A 23,491-nucleotide genomic window follows, 5' to 3' on the forward strand; every position below is an offset into this window, starting at 1 on the left:
GTTAATGCAGTGTAAAAATTTGGTTAATGCAGTAATGAAGTTGGTTAATGCAACATCCAGGTATTAAAATTGATTTTTAGCCGTCACCAAACTTGGTTAATGCAGTGTAAAAACTTGGTTAATGCAGTAATGAAGTTGGTTAATGTACGTCCTTACACAGTGTCGTCCGTAATTTTAAAAATAAAAAATATTTTTTATAAATATTATTATTTTATTTTAAAAAACACTGTTTACCGTATAAATACGGTGAACAGTGTTTGGTGTAAGTATTGGTGTAAGTATTGGTGTAAGTTTGGGGTGTAAGTTTGGGGGTGTAAGTATAGCATTATTCTTTTTATAATCATGATAGTGGGATAAAAATTTCGAATTAGGGTTATGTATATGTGACCTTTGGGATTATCTGAACAACGTACAAGCTCTCTTCCTCACGGCCGCGACGCCGATCCTGTTCTTCCCCGATGAGTCTCCGGCCACCATAATCAAGAAAGGGAGCGACATATCCTTCTCAAACTCTCTTTGTCTCGAGCTCTCTATCATCGACGATGCTATCTGCTTGACCCGTCTTTCAATTACAAATGTCCTTTACGTAATAAAATTCGGTCTCTCATCTCTGATTCGGCCGGAGTCGTTCCGACGGTGCTTCAAAACGAGCACCGCATATTCATGCCTAATTGAAACTCAGGTATATCTTGATCTCCGCTCTCGTTCTCAATTCACCATCCTGCGAATCTTCTCTTTCTTCGGTTTTCTTGTTTCTGAATCTGAATGCGATGTTGTTGTTGTTGTTCGCAGTGAGGAAGAGCGCTGTGTGGCGTTGGTATTGTTCACGGTGAAGAATAGTGAGGAGGATTGTTGAGCGTTGCAGAGAAGATGCGTTGATGCGTGTTGAAGTTATGATGTTGATAACGATCTGAAGTGATGGTGGTGGAGAGGAGGTTCTGAAGGCCAAGAGAGGGAGAAGAAGATTGAAGATTTGTGAAGAAGATGAAGAGTGGAAGGTGGATGAATGGGAGTGAAAAGGGAGAAGGTTGACGAAAAATGGTGGAGGAAGAAATTGTGGAGGAGCTGAATGATGATGATGAGTCCGGTTATATAGGTGAGTTAAAGTTTGTTATTTTCTCAATCTTCTCTTTTCATTTTCTGTTTTGGTAGTTAAGAAAAGTTTGTTATGAGTCTGTTACACCTTTTTCTGTTGAGAATTCTGTTAGGAGTATGATGCTGAGCTGGATTTCAGTTAGGAATTGGTTATTTGAATTAAGAGTCAGTTATATTTCTGTTATGCTGAATTATGAATGTGTTATGTTATTTAGTTATAGGTTAGTGATTCTGTTATAGATAGTTGGAAGTTAGTTATGGATGGTAAGGAAGTTAGTTAGAAATTAGTTTTCTGTTTGTGAACTGTTTTGAAGTTTGTTAGATGTTGGTTATCTTCTGCTATGAGCTTTTTGTTATGATTTTCCTCCTCGATTTCCATTAATAATTCTTTTTGTTCCTGTTATAATATGCTTTTGGTTTCCAATCCCTTCTATTTTCCTGTTCGATTTTCTCGTGGTTGGGGCTGGTTTTCTTGTTTTCATTGCCGAACCCCTTCTTTTGTTTATTGCAAGTGGCTTATTGATGATTGCTGAATCAGCTTAATAGCAAACATGCCTTCCTTTTGATTTTTACCGTGCCAGTCTGATATTTGGTCACTGATGCAGGCTCTTTTGGTGCAGGTGTGGTTTTGTGGACCGGTTCGGTTTGATGTCGGTTTTACGGGGCTGATTTGATATCAAATTTAGAAACATGGGCCAAGTACACTTTGAGAATTAGATTGAAGATTTGAGGTGCTTGAAGACTCTGGATTGAAGATTCAACGAGAATTGGATAGAATGGGAGCTTCAAGGGAGAGATTTAATATGGTGGATTCTTATCAGAAGCGAAAATTTGGAGAGTGAAAGATAAGTTTGTTATGGATTCGGTTACAGGTCAGTTTCCTGTTGTAACCGATTTTTTGTGTTATGAAAATTCCTCCTGATTTTCTGTTATAACTCTTTTTCCTTCTTATTATGCTGTTATTTTTCTTTGCCAAATTCCAGTTTGTGGTTTCTGTTATGAGCTTTCTTCTGTAATTTGCTGTTGATCTGAACCGGTTTTCTTTTCGATTTTGTTTATATGCAGGGCAAGCTTTGTTTTTTTTTTTGCTGTGGGATTTACGGTTCAGCCGCGGTTCGGTTTTGTTGAAGTGAGGGTTGCAAGTTTGATTGTATGTTGGCTTTGGTTGTGAATTACAGGGTGGTGCGGTCCAGCGGAAGCTTGGAATCATTTTCGAATAAGTGCAGGGCATCATCAAGAATGTGTTTCACACTGCCATTTTTGCAGGTGTTGACAATTTATTCAAGCGTCCTTCCCTTTCATAAATGTACTTTAAGATACCTTTGAATGAAATGTACTTTAACATGCCATGATAGTGTTTGGACGAATGGAACTTTAAACAAGCTTTTGGTAATTTTGAATGAATTTCGAATGCACACCTGAACTTGATGGACTTATGGACATGAAACGAATAGTAGTAAACCGCCTTTTCATACTTATAATTTGTATTCCAAACAAGTCAGCCATGAACGTCTTTTGCTTGTTTAAAGATTCTTATTCCAACCTTTGATCAACAAGGAACTCAAAACACCATTAGAATGAATAATTCCCATTTTAATTTTCAATGAAGAACCTGAATTCAATCTCAATTCCTTGATTCAAACCAAACATAAATGATAAGTCACCAAGAAATTGGAGCGTAATGGCGTCTTGAAACAATGCTCTCCTTAAGCTCATAATCTTGTACCATGACTCGTTCCGTTCTAATTCACTCCACAAGCCTTTGACTTAATGATCTCGAACAATGGGAATTCTTTAATTTTTCCTTGATTTTTTTCTTGAATTTAAATTCACCTCAAGTCTAATGAACAAATTCCAATAAACTCCCATCTTCAACGAAACTCTTTTAATTCAATTCACCAATTCAAACCAAACTTACATATCAAACAACAAGCGTTAGCACAAATGATGTCTTGAGTACAATGCAATCTCCAAATTCATCCTCAGAACACAACAGGTGAAAACCTTACTTTTGGTCAACCATAGGGAAATAAACACTGATCTCGCACTTCAACGGTCGGAAGCACCAGAAGGATTAGATGCAACAAGCTGTATCCCAGCAAAATTAATCAACTTAAAATGGATTTTCAGTTGTAAAACAATAACATGTATAAAGTTGTTGACGCGTTTTCACAAACAGCTTGGGATTGCACATATTAAGCAATATTATAAACATAAAGATGACTCATGTGAATTCAATTAAGATGAAAAAGAATCCATTTATAATCCTATTGATTCACTCCTATAACATGAAGATTTAGATCATCTGAATTCAAATGAGATGAAAAATCAAAGCTGATTTTAGGAAAGCTAGAGATTAAAGAGAAATGGAGAGAAAAGAGTACCTTTGTTTTACAATGGAGACAATTTGACGGCGGCGCAATGGGTTGACGGTGGCGGTGGCTGTGGCGGTGAAGATGAAGCTGTGGGAAATTGATAAAAATGGAGTCTCCGAGCAAATCTACGTGGAATTTGGGAATAAAATAAGGCCCCTCAATGGGGCAAAAAAAATACATTTTATAAAGGGCCTAAAATTTTAGGGCCCAAAATAAATTTTATTAATTGAGGGCTCAATATATAAGGGCTTTAATGGGGCCAAATTATTAGGGCTTTTAGTTATAGGGCTTATTTGACAGCTCTAATTGTACTGCTAGTAATGTAATATATACATATAATTATATGTAATAAAGCTTTATACAATAATCTACAATAACACTACAAAGGTAGAGACTCGGCAATCCTGCTATCAGCTCTTCTAGAGGTGAATCGAGCCCACCAGTTGCTGTTTCGGTCTCTCTGATTATCGGCAATCCTACTATCAGCTCTCCTAGAGGTGAATTGATCCCACCAGTTGCTGTTTTGGTCTCTCTGGTTATGGCCATCACTTCTCCGGAGCAAAACAAAATCCAAAAATATGGCTAAGATACATGAAACAAATGCTCCGGATGAAAATGGAACATTGACCACATCATTAAACTGCAAAAAAAAAAAACTACAAAATTTGAGCAATATTTTTGAAAAACAATACACATTAATTCAATCATTTTTTTATTAATCATTTTGTTAAGTAGTTATTCAACAGAGGGCTAATTAAACAAGGACCCGGAAGTCTAATCAATTTGATCTATTCATATTTTTAAAGTGTTACATTATATGATAAGTAATATGAAAATGAAAGAATGCATACATACCCATGATAAGTAATATGAAAATGAAAGAATGCATACATACCCAACGAATTTTGGTACGTAGAAGACCATACTCCACAGCATAATGTGGTATGGAGAAACCCATAAACAGAGAGAAACTCAAGATAAACCTGCTTCGAAAGTTGTTCAAATCACAATACGAAAGCAAGTTGAGACCGCCTAAACCTGTGTTAAAAATGAAAAGAAAAAATGAAAAATAAAACAGATAAAATTAAGACTAATAAGAATACGACTGTTAAACTTAGTTGATTATACATACCCACGTAAATAAATAAAATACAATACACAGCTGCAAGTATAGAAGTTGGGATGGAGGCAAACAAAGCTCCAAACTTTCCTGCGTATAAGAAAAACACTTTATAGTAAGTACTTTGTTTCACAGAGGAAATTAATTATTATAATGACTAGCTTCATAATATTTACCAAAAATGGAGAAAAAAAATCATGAATCCAGCTACTATCCAAACAACTCTTTGACTACCGACTCGTGTCATGGCCAGCAATCCCACATTCTCTCTGAGGGAAAACTCAAAAAATGTTTCTTAAAATTAATTGGGCATACTTCCCTAATAAGAAAAACATATTGTAATTTGAATAAGGAACTTACATAGAAGTTGACACTCCAGTCCCCCCTATAGTCGCTGATACAAAATTCCCTATCCCCTGATACATTTGTTATAGTAATCAATCATGATCATATGCAATTCACAAATATAAAATGAGAAAATAAAAGAAAAATAACAAACAAAATATGAATTTATGTCATTTTTAAAGCAATTTAATAAATACTTCCAATTCATAAATTATATTTACCTGCCAACCAATGCTGTGGCTAAGTACTGCAGGTGGCAACGGAGCTGCACTCGCATACCTAGATATGGCGATGATGCCACCGGTTGACTGCAGGAAATTGAATGTTTTGTAAGAAATTATCGTTATAGAAATATGTCACGTTGTATAGAAATGAGAAGTTTAAAAAAGAATAATATTCATGTATTAACAAACCTCTACCAATGCTACAAAGGAAGCAACCATCATAGCAAATGATTCTCCTAGAGTAAATGAAGGAGTTCCCCATTGAAATGGGATTTGCATAGTGAACCTGATTAAATATTTTGTCAGAGCCAATCTATCATATATAAATTCTAAGCTGTTTTGATAAAAAAAATCTAATCCTACTCCATTGCTTAAACCAAATAGTATCATAAAAAAACTCAAACCCTACTCCATTATTCTTGCCTAAACTAATTAGTATAAAATGCGTACTTTGCATACCAGTGTCCATTTGCATATGATAACAAAGAAGCATGATTAATTATGGATTAATATGTTAAAGTTTATCAATAGTGGATGCTCATTGGAATATTTAATGCTTCTTGCATTACTAATACAAGAAAGTATTCGGCTACCAAATACGCGCCACTACATGGTATGCAGCAAGACTACATTTTTTTGACAATAGCTATTGTAATTATACTTTACATTTATTATATTTTCTACTATGAAATTTAAAAGAGAATGCCACATATTTTGACATTCCAATTTATTGTCCTGTATCATAAAAATATGACATGATTCTTACCAAAATGCACCACCAATAATTTCAGCACTGTCAGTCCTACAAGGATGTGAACACTTGTAAGCTCCAGCACGAGTGAGAATGTGGGCATAAATCCACAAGACTAGGATTGAGAAAATGACCGCAAAGCGATCCAAGAAAAAAATGCGCCGGTCTCCTCTCCTCACATGAGGAAGATACTGCTCAAAAACACTTAAGTACTTTAGAATATAGTGGTCATGTGAAATATGAAAGAAATAATAAAGTAAAAGTAACAATAAAAATGAACCTGCGTGAATAACAGAAGTACTACAAGCTCAGGTAGTCTAATTTCGACACATCGTGCGAGCTGAGATTTAAAAGTCACAATTAAGAAAACATGAATCATAGAAATTTTAATTCGTAAATGAATGAAAACATAGGTTATAAATATAAGACCATACCATGGAAAAACCGAACTGATATAGGCCAAAACCTGATAGAGAAACTAAGAGAATAGTAGAGAGAGGACTCAAAAACCTAAAAAAATACAGCAGATTATACAAAGATGTTTTAGCTAAATAATTCTCAAAACATATACAGCATCTAAAATAAGTATTTGAATGCACATCTGAACCAACCTGACTACATGGTGCCAACCGCCAGTGAATCCAAGAACCATCTGCATGGTGATGCAACCATTAGGGCGCCCTGTGTTGCATTCATTATTTTCACAAATTTCTGCACATTAATCACAAAATCAGATAGATTAATAAGTAAAAAAAAAAAAAAGCAAATTAATGAAATATATAAAAAGGCAACCTTTATAGGATCCTCAATATCGCTATGAGTATCCGCCAAGATAATTGACATCATGGTGGGTAGATATGTATATGAATCATCATAGCTTTTTCTAACTATTTAAAAAAAAAGTTAAATTAAAAGCTTATAGAGTTAAAAAAAATTAAACATCATCATCAAAAATCAAATTTCATTCTTATATATATTTAACTTAAACCATAAAGACTTACATCGCACCCCCATCAGAGGAACTAAAATGGTAGGAATTAGAACGGTCTTCCCTAGCATTACCAAATAATGCTGAAAGCCTAAGGCTAAGGACATTCCTAGAATAACATCAAAATTTTAAAATCAGCATTCACAATAAATACAAAGGTATAACACTGCCTTAAGCAAAAAATAACAGCTACTTAAAAAACATTGAAGAGTTCAATTCATATTATGCAAAATTTCGGATTTTGAGAACCAAATTCACAACCAAATGAAAATCTATTTTTAAATGAAAATCTTATTATGTTTAGGTTTTTTCTTTAAGTTTTCAACTAATAGGAAAATATGGTCTTATGTTATTTTCGTCGCTTTTGTTTACAAAAATTTCCTAATATATAAGCATGAGTTTTAATCACAGTATATGCAAACGAAAGTAGAGAGGATGAAGACTATATGCAAAACAAGAATTTATCAAAACAAAGAAGAATTGAAGCTACTAACCCCATGAAGGAGTAGTCAGATCACAGTCAACCTCTTCATCATGATCAATGGCTTCTACGTTCTCATTTTGTTGCTGTGGGGGTGTATAAAAAGCCTCGGATAGTGGCGGAGGCAGGATCCTGATTTAGGGGTGCAAACAAAAATTAAATAATTACAATTTATAATAAGAGGAACCCCTAGCCCAAGGAAAACCGAAAAAAATTATGGAAATGCCTGTTTATAAGGTTGGATCTTTTGATTGAGTTATATTTATTATTTTCTAAGTTTTGTGGTTGATTTATTTTCTGACCTTTTGTATTATATTTTCTAACTTCAATTAGGTTTTTAGATTTTTGGGTTTTTTAATTTAGGGTTCTAACAAATTTTTTTACTGTGATTCAATTTCTCTAGTCTCACATCTGCATGTTTTAATTTTCTGCATGTTCCATGCTCAGCTGAAGGATGAAGAGGAGGATGATTTGAATTTCAAATTTGATAGGGGTGATTCATGTCTTGAAGTTGTTTACAGATTTTACTGGCTTTGCCATCACATTAGTACCTTTAAGAAAACTCAGATTTCGTTCATTAACTTAATTAATCCCATTGTTCTTAATCATTTAACGCATTACATGATGCTTGTAAAAATTTAGTGAAGTCTCGTGTTTTCTAAAAGATGGTTGTTATGTTACATCAGGTTGCTCATGTTAATGGAATTTCAATTGGTGGAGGCACTGCATTGATGATACCATTCTCGTTTGCCAGGCTATTTAGGTGGTTAATACAGGTGAATATTTGGCACTTATGGCAGCTGATCTCGCAACACATTTAGTCTCTTCTAAGGTTTGGTTATACTTTCTAAAAGGTTGTGGTTATATTTTCTAAAAGATTGTGGTTATGCTCACATTGCATAATCATAGACACTTATATGCTGAAAACCAAACGGAATCAGTCTCATTCTATTTTAAATTAATCTGATAGTGATGATTGACATATGTGATAGGAAACTCAAAGTTGATATATTAATCATTCGATATTTTCCATATGTGATAGTGATGATTGACATTATTATCGTGTAGACTGTCAAAATGGTGTATATATGATGTAACAATTATATTTTGATCTATTTATTTTGGCAACTACATTGAACTAGTAGACATTATCATTTGCATACCGTAAACCCTGTGTGGCTCCGCCCCTAGCCTCGGGTGTAGCCGGTGTAATCTCATGGGCACTGGCGTAAGAAGCTTGTTCAGAAATGGGAGAATCGGAAGAAACTTGTTGAGACATGGTCCTGTCGTGGCTTAAATAAAAAGAAAATACAATATTAATAATTATGTAATATTACTATCAAAATTTACGAACAACATACACAACTTTTATGTCGCAAGAAAATAGATGGATAAAGTCATGTTGTTGGGGTTGAAAATTACTTAATATTACTATTAAAACAAATTGTTGAGTGTATTACGTCCTATTTTTTTTTGTTCAAAAACATATATATTCTTTACAATAATGAGACGATAAAGATCAAACTGCCATGTCATAAACTACCACAAATACCAATTTGGATCCTCGGCATCGATATGTATGCAACCATCTCTACCGCAATATTTAAACCATTTGATATGTTTTTTTAATAAGCAACCGCTTCATATGTAAAGGCTTGTTTCAATTGATTTATCAACGATATACATAGTCTATTTTCCTCTTTCTCTATATTGACTTTTGGTGTGAGTTTTTTTACTACATAAATTTAAATTTAAATATGCATAGTTATATATTTAATGTTTAATAAATTGTAACAAAATATTTAAAATAAAAGTATCATGTTCTTTTTTAGGGGGCATAGTCCGGCCAAATTCTAAATTAAAGCTAATTTTTTTTGTTAAACTAGTTAAAAGGTTAATGGTTAAATATATATTTTTTTAATCTAAGTTAATCTTTATTGATTACTATAGTCACACTAACATCAGCTTATATTCTATGTAAGTTTTTTTAAAATGTGATATAATTAATTACACTTTAAAATATTATTACCTATATATTTTAGTATTTAAAATATTAAAAAAATATTCTAAATTTATCTAGTGAGTACTCTCAATGGTAGGACGTTTTTATATTTATATTTTGAGTTAAATGTATTATTTTATATCTATTAAAATACAAATTGACATTTTAAATTAAAAGGTTTGTTTTAAATTTTTTTAACTTAAATTAAATTAAATAGTTCAATAAAGTTAATTTATTAAAAAATTAAGTTAATGATATTTTAACATCTAGACGATAATACAATATAAATATATAAACATTGTGACATGTGATTATAGAAAACAGTAAGAATAAGATGGATGAAAAAACATGTTTAATTTTTATTGAATATATTTGGGTTTATTTGTAGTCACAACAATTTTTTATTAAATTTCAAATGTTAATAATATTTTACAATCTAATAATGTCAAATTATATTAAAAACAATACGAATTAAGATGGATAAAAAAAATGTTAAACCATTAACTATTTTAAATAGAATTTGGTTTTACTATGCAAAAACAAAACATGGTATAATTTTCTTTTTAATAATTTGTCAAATTTTTTTTATTACATATTACCTTGCTAATGGCTAATAGTAGTTGGAAATTAAAAAAAGTATGGCACTCACTTTCATAAGCTAATATGTTAAAATATTATAAAATTAGACTCATAAAAAAATACATCGTCTCATATGTCACTTGAACCTGCATGACGTACGTGCTAGCTGGTAGTATTGACTCACTAACAACACAAAACTAGCCCTTTTTTTGCTGGTAGTATTGACTCACTAACAACACAAAACTAGCCCTTTTTTTGAGTAACTGTAAGTGTATTAAACACTGGAAATGAGCTTCTTTTTTTTTTTAACTGTAAGTGTATTAAACACTGGAAATGAGCATAAGTTATACAACAAAACATAAAAACAGAAACAAAATTAGATTTCAAGCAAGTAAATACACTTAAAACAACAAAACATAAAAACAGAAACAGAAACAAAATTATATTTCAAGCAAGTAAATCCACTTAAAACAAGGTTTTCAATCACATGCTCAGAGTGTAATATTCAATAGTTTTATCTCAACAGCCAATTAGATGAGGCACCAAGTCCTCAACTCCCACAAGGCAATTTGATGACTAGAACTAACATGAATCATGGTTTGTTACTTTACTATATATAAAATTACCTTGTGTTTCGTTCAAGTTGGATCTCCAATTTGGGTGGTGAAATCCTTCTGATCTGTATGAATTAGAAATTCATTTAATACTCAATTAGAACTATACAAATTCCAGAATCCAAATCTGTTAAAATAACATAGATAATATAACGGGAAGAACAAGGTCATATTAGCTTTAATTTGAATTTCCTTAATGTAAGAACAAATCATAAATGATATTCTCAAAAGAATGAGTGTACACACTGCAAAACTTTATACCTAGGTTGGAATCGCAAAGATGGAGAGAGACAAGAAAAGATCATATCTAAACCTAACCTTACATATGCATTTAAATAATAGTAAGAAATGAACAATACAAGATGAACATTGTGAGACAACTTACGAGAATCGTGAACCGCAAAACGAGGATCTGAAATGAGCACAAAGGGAGATATAAACGTGAATACGTGATGAATGGGAAGGAATCGAATAAGGACATAAAGAATAAGGAGCCATATGGAAAAAATGAAGTTACCGAAGAGAGCCTAAGCCACAAATGATGATCTGATCCTCGAGATATAATAAACAGAGGAAATGAAAGTGATGAACTTGAAGAGTTTTTAAAGTGAGAAGTTTGTTGGGAGGAGAGATGAATATATGGAGATCAAAGTAATGAACTTGAATAGTTTTTAAAGTGAGAAGTTTGCTGGGAGGAGAGGTGAATTTATGGAGATCAAAGTGATGAACTTGTGGGCTAGGAGGAGAGTTGAAGATAAAATTTTCCATGGTCAAATGGATTGCCTCTTCTAGCTAATTCAAACAACAATATACCAATGTGATGTTTGGTTAATAGTAGATAGCTTTAATAAAAGAAGATGAAAAATTCATATCAGTACAAATGAAGAAACGTACACTCTCACACACCAACACCATCACATTATATTTTATCAAACACTTCTATCACCAGAGGGACCAATTCATAGAATGCATGTTTTTGAGGAAAAAGCGGCCCTTGTTATAGAGTGCTCTTTCTCTTCTTTTTATTCTAAACAAAGTAGATAGATTTTTCTTTTGTCACCAAAAGAACTGCGCGTGATTCTCTTTTTCTCCACTCCCTGCATTTGGACATCATCATTTTCTTAAATTCACATGTCAATTTATCGAACATATTTAATTTAATTTAAAAAATTTAAAACAAACCTTTTAATTTAATGTTAATTTGTATTTTAATAGATATAAAACAATACTGAAAATGTTAGACAGAGTGACAGTCAAAAGCTGCTTAATAAGGCTGTTGCTCTCCCTCTGAGTCAGCTTAAACAACTGCGCGAGGTATATTTAATGACTGTGATTCTAATATAGTTGAAGTTTAATTTATGAACCGTGTGATATTGTATCGTTAGTGCAAATGGATTTTTGCAGGAAGCTTTTTGTGCTACTGTTGCAAAGACAAGGAAACTCATTGCTTCTTCCTGTGGATGGTACTATCGGTGCTGCCTTGCATGCACCAAAACGGCACGCGGTGATAAACCTCCATATGAATGTGATAATCGCCATTTGACTGAGACGGAAATATATAAGTATGGATCTTTTACTACATTTTTATTTGACCGATAAAAGCTTTGGCTGATTTTGTGTTTTTTTGACATGTATTGTTATCCAACAACAGGTATAAGATTGAAGTCGAAGGATTCCATCTCGACACGTCCTGCAAATTTATATTTTGGGACAGGGAATGCCAACAGATTTTAGGTATTTCAGCTGCTCAGATGCGCGACACGATGATACAGGTTGTTGATCATATCCTACTTTTTATATGAATTAAACCTACTATGTTAATGTATTGTCCTTAACATGGTCGTTTTCTGTTGTAGGCTGGTATTACAGATCCTTTGGATTTTCCCTTGAAGCTAGATGCCATGTTGAACTTGGATCTGGCTTTGAGAGTTAGATGGCAGCCCAGTTGGGACAGCTGCTCCGTTATTATGTTTATTGATGACAAACCGTTTGTTAAACAATTTGGTGCTCCATGGGAGCCTAGGCAGGTAAAACTTAACCAATAACAACTCTGAACATGTTTGTTTTACCTCCTTCACTCATGCTGATTGTATTGATCTCTATAAGGCTAATGTCGCGGTTTCTGAACCGTCCGGTACTGAACCCTCCGGAACTAAGCTGGCAGTCCAGGTCAGCTAATGACTAATAACATTATAACTTCAATACAGAATTATTGTACTCAATTGGTTTGAATGGTTATGATTTATCCACATGTTTTTCTTTTTGGTGGCAGATAAAAGAGAGCGTTGATGAAGCTAACATTGCGGCTGCCGATGATTGTGACGTCCTTACGGTATGATACACCTAATAGCAGCCTTCATCTATTCAAAACACATCTGGACGTATGCATAACTGATTATTGTTTCTTTGTATTATGTGACTGCAGGATTTAGAGATAACCTCCAAACATAACCCCGATCCGCAAACACCCACTGCAAAGAGGCAAAACCATGATGGCTCAAGCGAATCGACGACCGTGTGTGATGGGGAACTTTCTTCCACAAAACTTAAAAAGATCATCAAGTTGGAGAAATAAAATGTAGTTGTACTCCTTTTTTGAGAAATCGTTTTGTATTGGCATGTACCATTTTGAAACTGTGTCGTGCCCCGCCATTTAAAAGTCCTGTTTCATAGAACTATCCTACTGGATATGTCGTTATATTTTGTTGACGGCGGTCTATTTCTCTACGTCCCATTTGTATTTTTGGCTAACTTTAAAGTCTACCTTAATTGCTAAGCAATGTAATTCATCTATCTTACATAACATTTTCAGTATACCTGTTGTTGTGACTTATGTGGCTCTATTGTATAAGACTTACCATCTATATTCATGATTTCACCGAAATTTCTTCTGAGTATAAGCAAACCATTAACTACAATGACTTAACATAGCTAAATCCAATTAAAACTCTATTACATGTAATGACAATATTTTACAATTAACATATATTTACTTACATAATATCTTCAACGATTGGTCTATAGTAACCTATTTTTTTGGTTGCATAACCACAAATAATGAACTCTCTCTTCAAATTCAATTTTTTGGTTGCAGTCTCACAATTTGGATTATTATATTGCTTTTAAAATGGTAGATGCCAATACTGACCCTTCCAAACCATTGTGCTTCTTTTTTTATGCTGTTTCAAATCCAATAATACAACAGGTATAATGAAAACACCCTCACGTGCTATGTGTGTCAGAAACTTCTTTTTAACTTTTTGACAAACTTCCTATTTGCAACTGTTCCTGCGGCCTATGCTTTTACCTTTCCAATCATCTTACCTTGCACTTAATCCTAGACTGCACATCTACATTGTTATAAACCCAATGCATGCTTACAAACACATCATATTATAATAATCCAATTTTATTAATGATTTTTGAAAGTAAAATAATATTATTAACTTTTCTTTTTTGATGGCAAATTTCAAATATATAATACACCACTGGAGGGAAAACGAAATATTTCAAATTACCCTCTTTTTTTGGTTTCCATCCCATTTTGATGCCATATAAGTATACAACTGGATGTTACATGCATCATCCCTTTTTGCATACTTAGGCCAGCGATTTCGTGTACCAATTTTGTCTAATTCTTTGGACTTTTCAACCACATTTTTCAAATCTGTTACATTGCTATATCTGTTGCATTGTGTATTGATCAAGTAATGGAGGACAAAGCTGCTTCAACTACAACTGGGAGGGCTGCTATAGCGAGACGCCGGAGAAAATTAATTCTGGATAGACGGAGACGCAAACGTCATGATAATCTCCCGCATACACCTTCTGTCATGCAACTTCCAATGGCCGGAACCATCCAGTTCGATGATTATATTGCACATGGAAGTGGTAACATGGATGGAAACCTCCAATCAAATGGAGCTCCTTCTTCTACTATCTGTCAACCCTTGCACAGTTCAAATGTCCATGCAATAGCTAGAAAGAGGAGGAGGATCATATTGTCGAACCGGAGGAACGGTTATCATCATCCAGACAAAGAAAATATGCCCACCCTAGGCAATGTTGTTCCTTCTACCAGCACGACACCGGCATCATGTAATCGACGGCCTCTAATTGAGAATCAATCCACCCGTTCTAACACAGTCCCTTCCAATAGACACGTACGAGGTGTATTACCTCAAAAAAGGCCCAGAGTTAGTCGACACCCTCCCAACAACCTACTTAAAGATACCGACGTGGCTTCTACGTCTAATGCCAGTGCAATCCCTCTCAATGATAGAGGCATTGTTGAGACTAACTCTCATAGAACTACCGAGGCACACTCTAGCTCCGAAGATGATATCAACTTGGGTGAGAATTCTGAAGATGATTATGATGGAGTCGATATTGATGATGTCGTAGATGCCCATCTAGAAGGTGTGTTTCCTTTCTCATTGTCCTATTTAATTATAAATTTTATATATTGTTTTCTAAACTCCATTTACCAATCAATACAAAATACTCTGACATAGGGGATCGAGTTTGGGAATGTCAGTTTTGTCATGCCTATATGTGGTATCAGGAAAGGAAACAAAAATCACGACATACCACTGTTCCTAAGTTCCACAAGTGCTGTAGGAGCGGAAAAGTTGTACTGCCGTTGCTAGCGAGCCCCCCTCCGCTGATGCAACACCTTTTACATAGCGGTACCAGTCCCGAAAGCAAAAACTATCAGAGTAATCTTCGTACGTACAACGCCATGTTTTCCTTCACCTCTCCGGGGATGAAATTCGACAAAACCGTTGCTCATGGAGGAGGACCTCCTACATTACGTCTGCATGGTCAAACATGTCATCAAATAGGGACGCTGATACCAGAGGATAATCAGACTCCTCAGTATGCTCAGCTATATATTTTTGACACCGACAATGAGGTGGATAACCGAGTTAAATGTTTCAGGTATCCATACAGCAACCATCCAACAATTCTATGAACATATTTAATATACTTACACTCACTATTAATCACATTTATGTAATGTAGGTGACATGAAGGAATACTACAGCTCAAACACTGTGGACAGGTCCGAGATTCATGACACCACTGTGGTCGACATCCTCACACCAGAGTTTCTTAGTGCACTAACTACTTCGGGGTTACCTAACCACCACATTTGCCTGAAGGTAGGAACGCCTGTCATGCTTATGCGTAACATAGATCAGTCGGAAGGTTTGTGTAACGGAACAAGGGTGATGATAACTAAGATGGCCAACCATGTTATAAAAGCAAAAATCATGGCCGGAAAGGGTTGTGGGAATTTGGTATACATCCCAAGAATGGACATGTCTCCCTCTCAGTCCCCTTGGCCTTTCAAACTTAAACGGCGTCAATTTCCAATAGTTGTTTCGTATGCTATGACGATAAATAAATCTCAAGGACAATCTCTGGATACAGTTGGACTTTATTTGTCGAGAGACGTATTTACTCATGGACAAATCTATGTAGCACTATCAAGGGTCACAACGAAACAAGGAATCAAAATATTGATATATGATAGGGACGACAGGCTAAAGTCGACTACGACAAACGTCGTGTACAAAGAGGTTTTCAACAACATATAAATGGGTTCTGGTGTAAGGTATATACTTTCATTACTTCAAACATGTGGCAATGAATATGCTTATGCTAACATGAGGTGCTAACTTTTATGGAATAAAATGTGAAACTGCAGGCTTTGTAATACGTTTTGGAATCTGCTGCCCAGGATATCTCTGGAAACTACTGTTATAATTACAGTAGACACTTCATTTTTTTGTAAGCATGTACTCCAATATACTCAGAGTTCATACTCATATCACTAGGGGAAACATGATGCTGAGTTGATTTTGATGTACAAGGCTCTTTTGATAAATCATAATACATGCAGTATCATTGCTATCCAGTATATATAACAGATTAACCTAAAGTATTAATTGGAAACTCATAAAATCAGATGTATTATTATTTGGAAAATATTTTCTTACACCTGTGGGAGTGAATACACATGACATATTTTGGCAACAGAATTAACGTCTAACCTAAATCGGAGGCGGTCTCCGCGTTTGAAGTTGTTTTCCGCGTAGAAGTCGTCCCATCCATATCCTAATTTAGTGCGGCGGGGGTCTGAAAGGTTTAATGCCGTCATGCATTTATTCCTTCCATTGTCACCGCAAAGTCTTACATATTCATATCCATAGTCACCGAGAAACGAAGCGAAATCCTCATGCAATTTCTACAAAATAAAAACATGTTAGTTTTTACTTTTACATGTTGGTGATGCACAAATACTAAGAAAAATTAAAATTATCACTCAACTAATTTAGGACGATCTACACTGAAAGGGAAGACATCCATGTCAAAAAAACAAATGTCCCGATGACCTAGACTTCTGCTGTGAAAACGTGGCAAATCTTCATTTGTCACCACCTCCTTAAATGATCAAAGTGCGAAATTGTTGTTGCCATAGTACCCATCTCTCACAACCACATCAGACGGTAGGTTGTAATAGGATTCCATACAAACCCATCCACTAATAACGAGAGGTTGAAGATGAACTTGGTTATATATTAATTCATGGTGTACACCTTGGTTGTTCATGACAGTCCAACACTTTGAGATTTCTTCTTTGTGGTCTTCAACAAATGATGGTTGAATCTCTGGAAAACGCTGAAATAATATACGATACTTAATTTGAGTTTTAAGTGAAACAACTTAGCCCATACAGATCTTTGAATACCATTAATTTAATATAAAATGAAAAATTTCACCTGTGATGAGATCTTTGCTATATCAAAATAACTTATCACCTCGGAGTGTTGAAGATTACCACAAAGCTCCATTTGAAAATGATAATATTGATTTCTAAATCTGTAGCTATGGAGAGGGAGAAGCGATGCAAGTAGCAGTTATGAATTGTTATTGTGCAATATGGGACTTCAGGGAAGCATTCTATTTATTGCTGAAATGGTGTTAGCAGGTCACATGCTGGTAGTCCTTCTATCCATACTAGGTCCACACTTTAACTCAATTATTTTTGTCATTACATGTGCAAACGAATATATTCTTCACATGTCAACAGTGTGGTTTCCTTGCCCATAGCATTTTTTTCCTTGGCCCACACCATTTTTTCTGCTGCCACCCACGTGAGCATGTTAATGAATCTTTTCTTTTGGAGGCATATATGTAACTTTGTTGTTATATAGTATTGTATATTATAATTCTATATTATTATATGAATGAGCATAATAATGAGCAGACTCTTCCCACATAAGTTAAAATAATAGTGTACATTACATGGTGGACCTTATACATCCCCACAAAATTACATCATTCACGTTTACACATCCCCAAAATAACATTTGTTCAGAAAGGGTTGCAACAAAACAACTAATCACTAAGCAGCAGGACACCCATTCACGTTGGTAATTAGCAAAATATCATATTGTAATAGTAAAACTACATACAGCTTCCTAATTAGATTACACCAGTCTATAAGTTTCACCACACCATGCACCGACACATTCACTTTGACGGCTTCTTACGTTTCACTGTAACCATTAACGTATCCGCATCGGGAATCCTCAGACTGAATCCAATTTTGTCGCCGCTTTTGATTTTCCGGTCCCCCACGAACGTGTACCATTCCATGGAAATAAACCGCTCAGTGCATGTTTTTCTGATGTTACGGTGCAGCACACAGTTGTACTCCATGCCGCGGTCTGAATCATATAGCACAATCGTTTCATGCCCGTCGGTTAGATGCCCTTTCACGACCTTCTGAGGAATTTGCTGCATGTTGGGAAAATGAATTCATGCTAATCAGATCCAGATGGATAATAATATACTATAAAGGAAAATATTTATTATAGTATCTATAACATGTGTACATAGAGTTTTCATTCGTTTTTAATATATTTTCTCCTACTTTGACTTACACACACCAGGAGGTTCATTAAGAGTCAAAATGAATACTTACAAGGACGTTTCTTGCCGCAACCCTGCTGGACCTTACGGGGCGCCTCCAAACAAGGACCCTACATGCTGAACCAAGCACTTCTTCCTTGACCTCCTTATCATCCCATATATCGTCATTACAACTGCAATGTATATATGCACGTCAGTATGTTTCTTCTGTTATAAACTAAATTACATAAGATGTCCATATAACCAATAACTCGGTAAATCACAGAATTTTATACAACCATACCACTGCATGGATGAAACTACTCAATATATCTATGTAACACTACCTGCTGAAACTTTCCTGCACCCTATACATTATGAAATAAGACCGAACCTGTGCATGGATGAGATTATTTGTTAAACGTTGGCCACTGATTTGGCATCAACAAACCCTGTGATTTCGCAATAGTTGTTAATAATGATGAGGTTTGCAGAACCTTCCTTTCTCATTGTACGATTGGGGATAATGCCCATAACAAACATATTATGTTTTTTTAGGATTAATGGAGATAGCCTGTTATCCGACAAAAAGGAGCCGTACCTAAATCATAAGCTAACAATAAACTAAATATCACCTGGCAAGTTCATAAACATTGCTAATATCATCATCTGTATGAGCGTGTAAACGTTTACCTTTCACAATCAGATTCTGTCACGGTAGGAAGGGGCGTTGACCTTTTCAAACCCCTTCGAGTTCCTGCCATCGACGATTCTGCAAAGCCTTCGTTGACATTTTCCAACTGCATGTCGTTATCCGAGTCACAGGTCCCACGACCGGACAGACCATCGGTGACTTTGTGACCTAAAGGCGGATGGCGGTGACCGCTTCTCACAACAATCCTATTTCTTATCCGGTTTACTGGGGCGCTGAGGAAATCATACACGTCGACTGGCATACGACCAAACCAAGGTGCCGGAATGACATTGTCTTGAACGTAGGACATGCTTCCTTTTTTGATCCGGCGTGTTGTGATTTTTTTTGAAGGGTTGGAGACGTATTGATTTATCTTGACCTCAAAGATTAATGCTATTAAATATACTGGGGTGTGCACAAAAATGGATTTGTGTATACAATACTTTATTTGGGCTTATTGGGAATACCTTTTTATAATTGCACCTTTACATGCAATATAAATTGGATGGGAACAGGCCCAGTTAGGATAAATAATTGATTTTTGACTTTAAAAAAATATAAGTTTGGCTCATTAACGTTTTCACATGTAAATATATTAATAATAAATTGATTAAATATAAAATTATTTCATTTTTTATTGAAATGATAATAATTTAATAAATACTATTGGGTTTAACTGAATATATGTTTCATTTTTTCATGAATTGTTTCATTTTTTTGAAAAACTGAATATATGTTTAATTTTTTAATAAATTGTTTTTAAGTTGTTTATAATAATATTATTAAATATAAATTTTTTTCATTTTTTATTGAAATGATAATAAATTAATAAAAACTATTGGGTTTATCTGAATATATGTTTCACACAAATTTTATTTAAAATGGTAGTAAGTTAATAATAAAAATACCAGTTAGAATTATATATGCTTGCCGGAGCCACCCATTGTTTGATATATTATTTAAATCATTTTTATTAATTATTATATATTTAAGAAATATGTTGCGATATGTTGCCGTTTTAAAACCACTAACAAAATCACGTGCTAACTATTAAGCTCAACAAATGAATACGGATGCACTCGACAAAAAACAATTTCATAGATTTATAATTTTAAAACTTATTTTTCCTTACACACCTTTTATTCTACCACCTTAAACATGTTGTAGTAGTGCTATCAACACAAACAAAGCTTAAAGTCAACCAAGCCAAACATGCACAACAAAACAAGTATCATCAAAATGGAAATCCCATAGTCATATCAATCATGTAGTGGAGATAATATATAGTCATTACGATACTCTCCCATGGGTTTTGAAGATAACTGAGTTATACCAAAGTCAACATAGCAAAAAACAAGTAAAAATAAACTTCCAACAAGTAATGCAACATCTGTCCTGAAACTTTAAAAAAAAAACATAAATAAATTGTATTACGCCCTCCTACAAAACAAACTTCACATATGATACCACATCACTAACTCTGCTTATCCACGCTCTACGGACACCAAGATCGATTCCACCGGAGGATGTCTAATGCAGAAACGAAGTGTGTCTCCCTTCTGCAGGTTGTGGTCTTTGCAGAAGTCCGACCACATGCCACATAGATACCTATCAATAGTGCCCTCCCTCTTGATCATCTCACAGAAATAGGGAACATCATTGATGCGATCGATCAGGGTTATCCTTGGAATGTTGCCATGGATGCATTCACGAATGACAGCTCTTGGAATAAACTGAAACAAAACAAATCAACACCCATGTTACGAATCTACTTACTATGCAGCATTGTACTTTTTTATTCTAGCTACGGTCATGTGTGACTTACCAAAGCATTCTTTCTCAACTTCTCAGGGTTGTCAACAATCCTGGTCCAGCTAGCCTCTTTCACATGCACCTGTGCTGGAGTGGAACTCCTACATATGTTAAACAAGCTATGGTCATAAAAAACCGTAATTCGCCTGAAATAAATACCATGTATGTATATATATATATATATGCAACGGGATATTCATCGACAATGAATACTTACCTTCTATATTTAGCACGGCTGACACTCCTGCGAGAAACCTCCGGATTGGCTCTGTCTTCCTGCACCTCTGCTGGTTTGTCCAAACTGTTTCCAATGACTTTGCTCTTGACTTTCACCCTTTCCGACGTTCTTATGGCTCCAGATTTCCTATAAATATTTGAATGTGAAACAGGATGCGTGAAATGTCCTCATTTGTACTTACTATTCCTTTGATGAATGTATTCTTAAAACTATTTGTCTAACGTATTTTACAACTTATTTACCTCACAGCTTTGGTTGATATGTCGTCCATTTTTTGCCGGGAACTGAGTTCACCAGGTGCAACCGTTCCAGCCATACAGACTTTCCTCTTCCCTTGGACCCGGATTTTTTCAGCATCATGGCTCATTGAGTCTGCTACTGCAATTCCCTTTTGGTTTCGCGAACCCGCATTACGTCCATTTCTGCCACACAATGTACATCCAGATAAATCATGCTTAGTATCACAGTTGGTATATATATATATATATATATATATATATATATATATATATATATATATATATATATATATATATATATGTACATCCAGATAAATCATGCTTAGTATCACAGTTGGTATATATATATATATAAACAAACGTCTATACTGCAGAAGTTGCTTATAACATGTAAAGAAAGAAACCAAAATACCTCCGGGATGAGGAAGCATGAAAAGACGCCCTGTAGACGGCGGCATGATAGCTTCTTTTTCCATTCACTGCAACATTGCCTGACTTCTGTATTTTCCCTTTACTGCTTTCTGGAATTTCAGCATGATCTTCAACATCTTTTCCCAGTTCACCATGTTCTTCTTCATCGGACAGAGGTTCTGGTTTCACCAACGCTGCCTCTATTTCCTCAATGGCATCCATACTTTCTTTTTTCACACGACGACACTCCTCTAACATTTTTTTCAACACATAACTCCGTGTTCGTGCCGGATTCTGTTGGATTTCAACCGGACGACCTTCATCCCTGCAAAATAACAGATATTTTAACAAATAGTAAACTTCTCCTCAACGATATGTGATCATTACATAACATCCTTGATAACAGTGATACTTTTCTAAGATGAACTACGTCGTTGAAGGTTCAATAATATTTGGACATGGAAAGGGAATGAATAACTACTAAAGCAAAACTATGGCCCCTAAGACTACATGCAAGCTCAACTGAAACCCTAAATCGAACGGATACCATCTAACCTTGATGTAGCGGTGTTAACCGTAGCTTCCGATCGTTTGACTGATTCCATTCCGTTCAACACTCTTGCTCCGATGACTTTCGCTTGCAACGTTTTTACCGTCTCCAACTATGTTGGCCGAAGAAAGTGTTAACAACAGAGAGTATTCTGAGGGAGTAGTCTGAGAGACAATTGTGTTATGTTGGTTTCCTATAGGCAATTGTATTTCCCAGGCGTTTAATGTTTGCGTTTCCAAAGTTGTTTTAATAAGGGAAATATCTAACGTCTATTCCCTTACTCTGTTTTACTTCCAAGTTTTTTTATTCTTTATAGACTAAATTAATTTTATATAGGGTTTAGCTATTAAATGGGTTTCTAATGAAATATTTTTGTTCTTATATTTACTACTCCCTATTATTTTTTATTGATTTAAAATGGTCTTGGTAATAGTTCTCTTCAATTACCACATAATTTGTTTATTCCAATCTATAAATTTGTATTTATTTTTAATAAAATTCAAATATTATAAAATGAAAGTTTTTTTTCACAATAAAAAAAAATTCTAAGTTTGTACTTTGGATTCTTCCTCTACATTTAAAAAAAAATTACATTTTTTAAATATCAATTATACATCTGAAAAGAACGAATGCGCGTCACACACCAGAACCCGTGCACACGCACGGGTTAGTTACTAGTATTTTCTAAAAGATTGTGGTTAAGCTCACATTGCATAATCATAGACACTTATATGCTGAAAACCAAACGGAATCAGTCTCATTCTATTTTAAATTAATCTGATAGTGATGATTGACATATGTGATAGGAAACTCAAAGTTGATATATTAATCATTCGATATTTTCCATATGTGATAGTGATGATTGACATTATTATCGTGTAGACTGTCAAAATGGTGTATATATGATGTAACAATTATATTTTGATCTATTTATTTTGGCAACTACATTGAACTAGTAGACATTATCATTTGCATACCGTAAACCCTGTGTGGCTCCGCCCCTAGCCTCGGGTGTAGCCGGTGTAATCTCATGGGCACTGGCGTAAGAAG

General features: G+C 34.7%; 3 protein-coding genes and 1 long non-coding RNA gene across 5 annotated transcripts; 2 read left to right on the plus strand and 2 right to left on the minus strand.

Moving 5' to 3' along the window:
• The first annotated feature begins 342 nt into the window (after positions 1-342).
• LOC131651180 (uncharacterized) lies at positions 343-2,512 on the plus strand. 2 transcript variants are annotated; one of them, XR_009298377.1, is made up of 4 exons: positions 343-682; positions 793-1,096; positions 1,701-1,967; positions 2,161-2,512. It is a non-coding gene; the product is annotated as an uncharacterized LOC131651180 (long non-coding RNA). The 2 variants fall into 2 exon arrangements; XR_009298378.1 differs by having other exon boundaries at positions 344-682; positions 1,716-1,967.
• A 967-nt stretch (positions 2,513-3,479) lies between these two features.
• LOC131649286 (nucleobase-ascorbate transporter 7-like) lies at positions 3,480-4,837 on the minus strand. Its single transcript, XM_058919057.1, has 5 exons — positions 4,825-4,837; positions 4,603-4,680; positions 4,366-4,508; positions 3,833-4,110; positions 3,480-3,557 (listed from the first exon to the last, which is right to left on the minus strand). Exons 1-4 carry the CDS (start codon positions 4,835-4,837, stop codon positions 3,850-3,852), a joined length of 495 nt encoding a protein of 164 aa, XP_058775040.1. The 3' UTR covers positions 3,480-3,557; positions 3,833-3,849.
• Positions 4,838-6,864: 2,027 nt separating this feature from the next.
• LOC131649288 (nucleobase-ascorbate transporter 7-like) lies at positions 6,865-10,735 on the minus strand. Its single transcript, XM_058919058.1, has 4 exons — positions 10,587-10,735; positions 8,543-8,671; positions 7,393-7,511; positions 6,865-7,007 (listed from the first exon to the last, which is right to left on the minus strand). Exons 2-4 carry the CDS (start codon positions 8,656-8,658, stop codon positions 6,865-6,867), a joined length of 378 nt encoding a protein of 125 aa, XP_058775041.1. The 5' UTR covers positions 8,659-8,671; positions 10,587-10,735.
• A 291-nt stretch (positions 10,736-11,026) lies between these two features.
• Positions 11,027-13,149, plus strand: LOC131649289 (uncharacterized). Its single transcript, XM_058919059.1, has 8 exons — positions 11,027-11,086; positions 11,820-11,888; positions 11,979-12,037; positions 12,226-12,346; positions 12,431-12,601; positions 12,681-12,743; positions 12,847-12,906; positions 13,000-13,149. Exons 1-8 carry the CDS (start codon positions 11,027-11,029, stop codon positions 13,147-13,149), a joined length of 753 nt encoding a protein of 250 aa, XP_058775042.1.
• The last annotated feature ends 10,342 nt before the right edge of the window (positions 13,150-23,491 follow it).

Source organism: Vicia villosa, linkage group LG2 (assembly GCF_029867415.1).
Source record: "Vicia villosa cultivar HV-30 ecotype Madison, WI linkage group LG2, Vvil1.0, whole genome shotgun sequence".
NCBI classification, from domain to species: domain Eukaryota; kingdom Viridiplantae; phylum Streptophyta; class Magnoliopsida; order Fabales; family Fabaceae; genus Vicia; species Vicia villosa.

Coding starts and splice junctions, on each gene's coding strand:
- LOC131649286 (XM_058919057.1), bottom strand. Junction 4,509..4,602: donor TATTTTATTTATTTACGTGG/GTATGTATAATC, acceptor TTTTTAACACAG/GTTTAGGCGGTCTCAACTTG. Junction 4,111..4,365: donor TACGTACCAAAATTCGTTGG/GTATGTATGCAT, acceptor TTTTTTTTGCAG/TTTAATGATGTGGTCAATGT.
- LOC131649288 (XM_058919058.1), bottom strand. CDS start 8,658: ATGTCTCAACAAGTTTCTTCCGATTCTCCCATTTCTGAACAAGCTTCT. Junction 7,512..8,542: donor GGAGCCACACAGGGTTTACG/GTATGCAAATGA, acceptor CCCCTAAATCAG/GATCCTGCCTCCGCCACTAT. Junction 7,008..7,392: donor TCTGACTACTCCTTCATGGG/GTTAGTAGCTTC, acceptor ATGTTATTCTAG/GAATGTCCTTAGCCTTAGGC.
- LOC131649289 (XM_058919059.1), top strand. CDS start 11,027: ATGAATGGGAAGGAATCGAATAAGGACATAAAGAATAAGGAGCCATAT. Junction 12,744..12,846: donor GAACTAAGCTGGCAGTCCAG/GTCAGCTAATGA, acceptor TTTTGGTGGCAG/ATAAAAGAGAGCGTTGATGA. Junction 12,907..12,999: donor ATGATTGTGACGTCCTTACG/GTATGATACACC, acceptor ATGTGACTGCAG/GATTTAGAGATAACCTCCAA.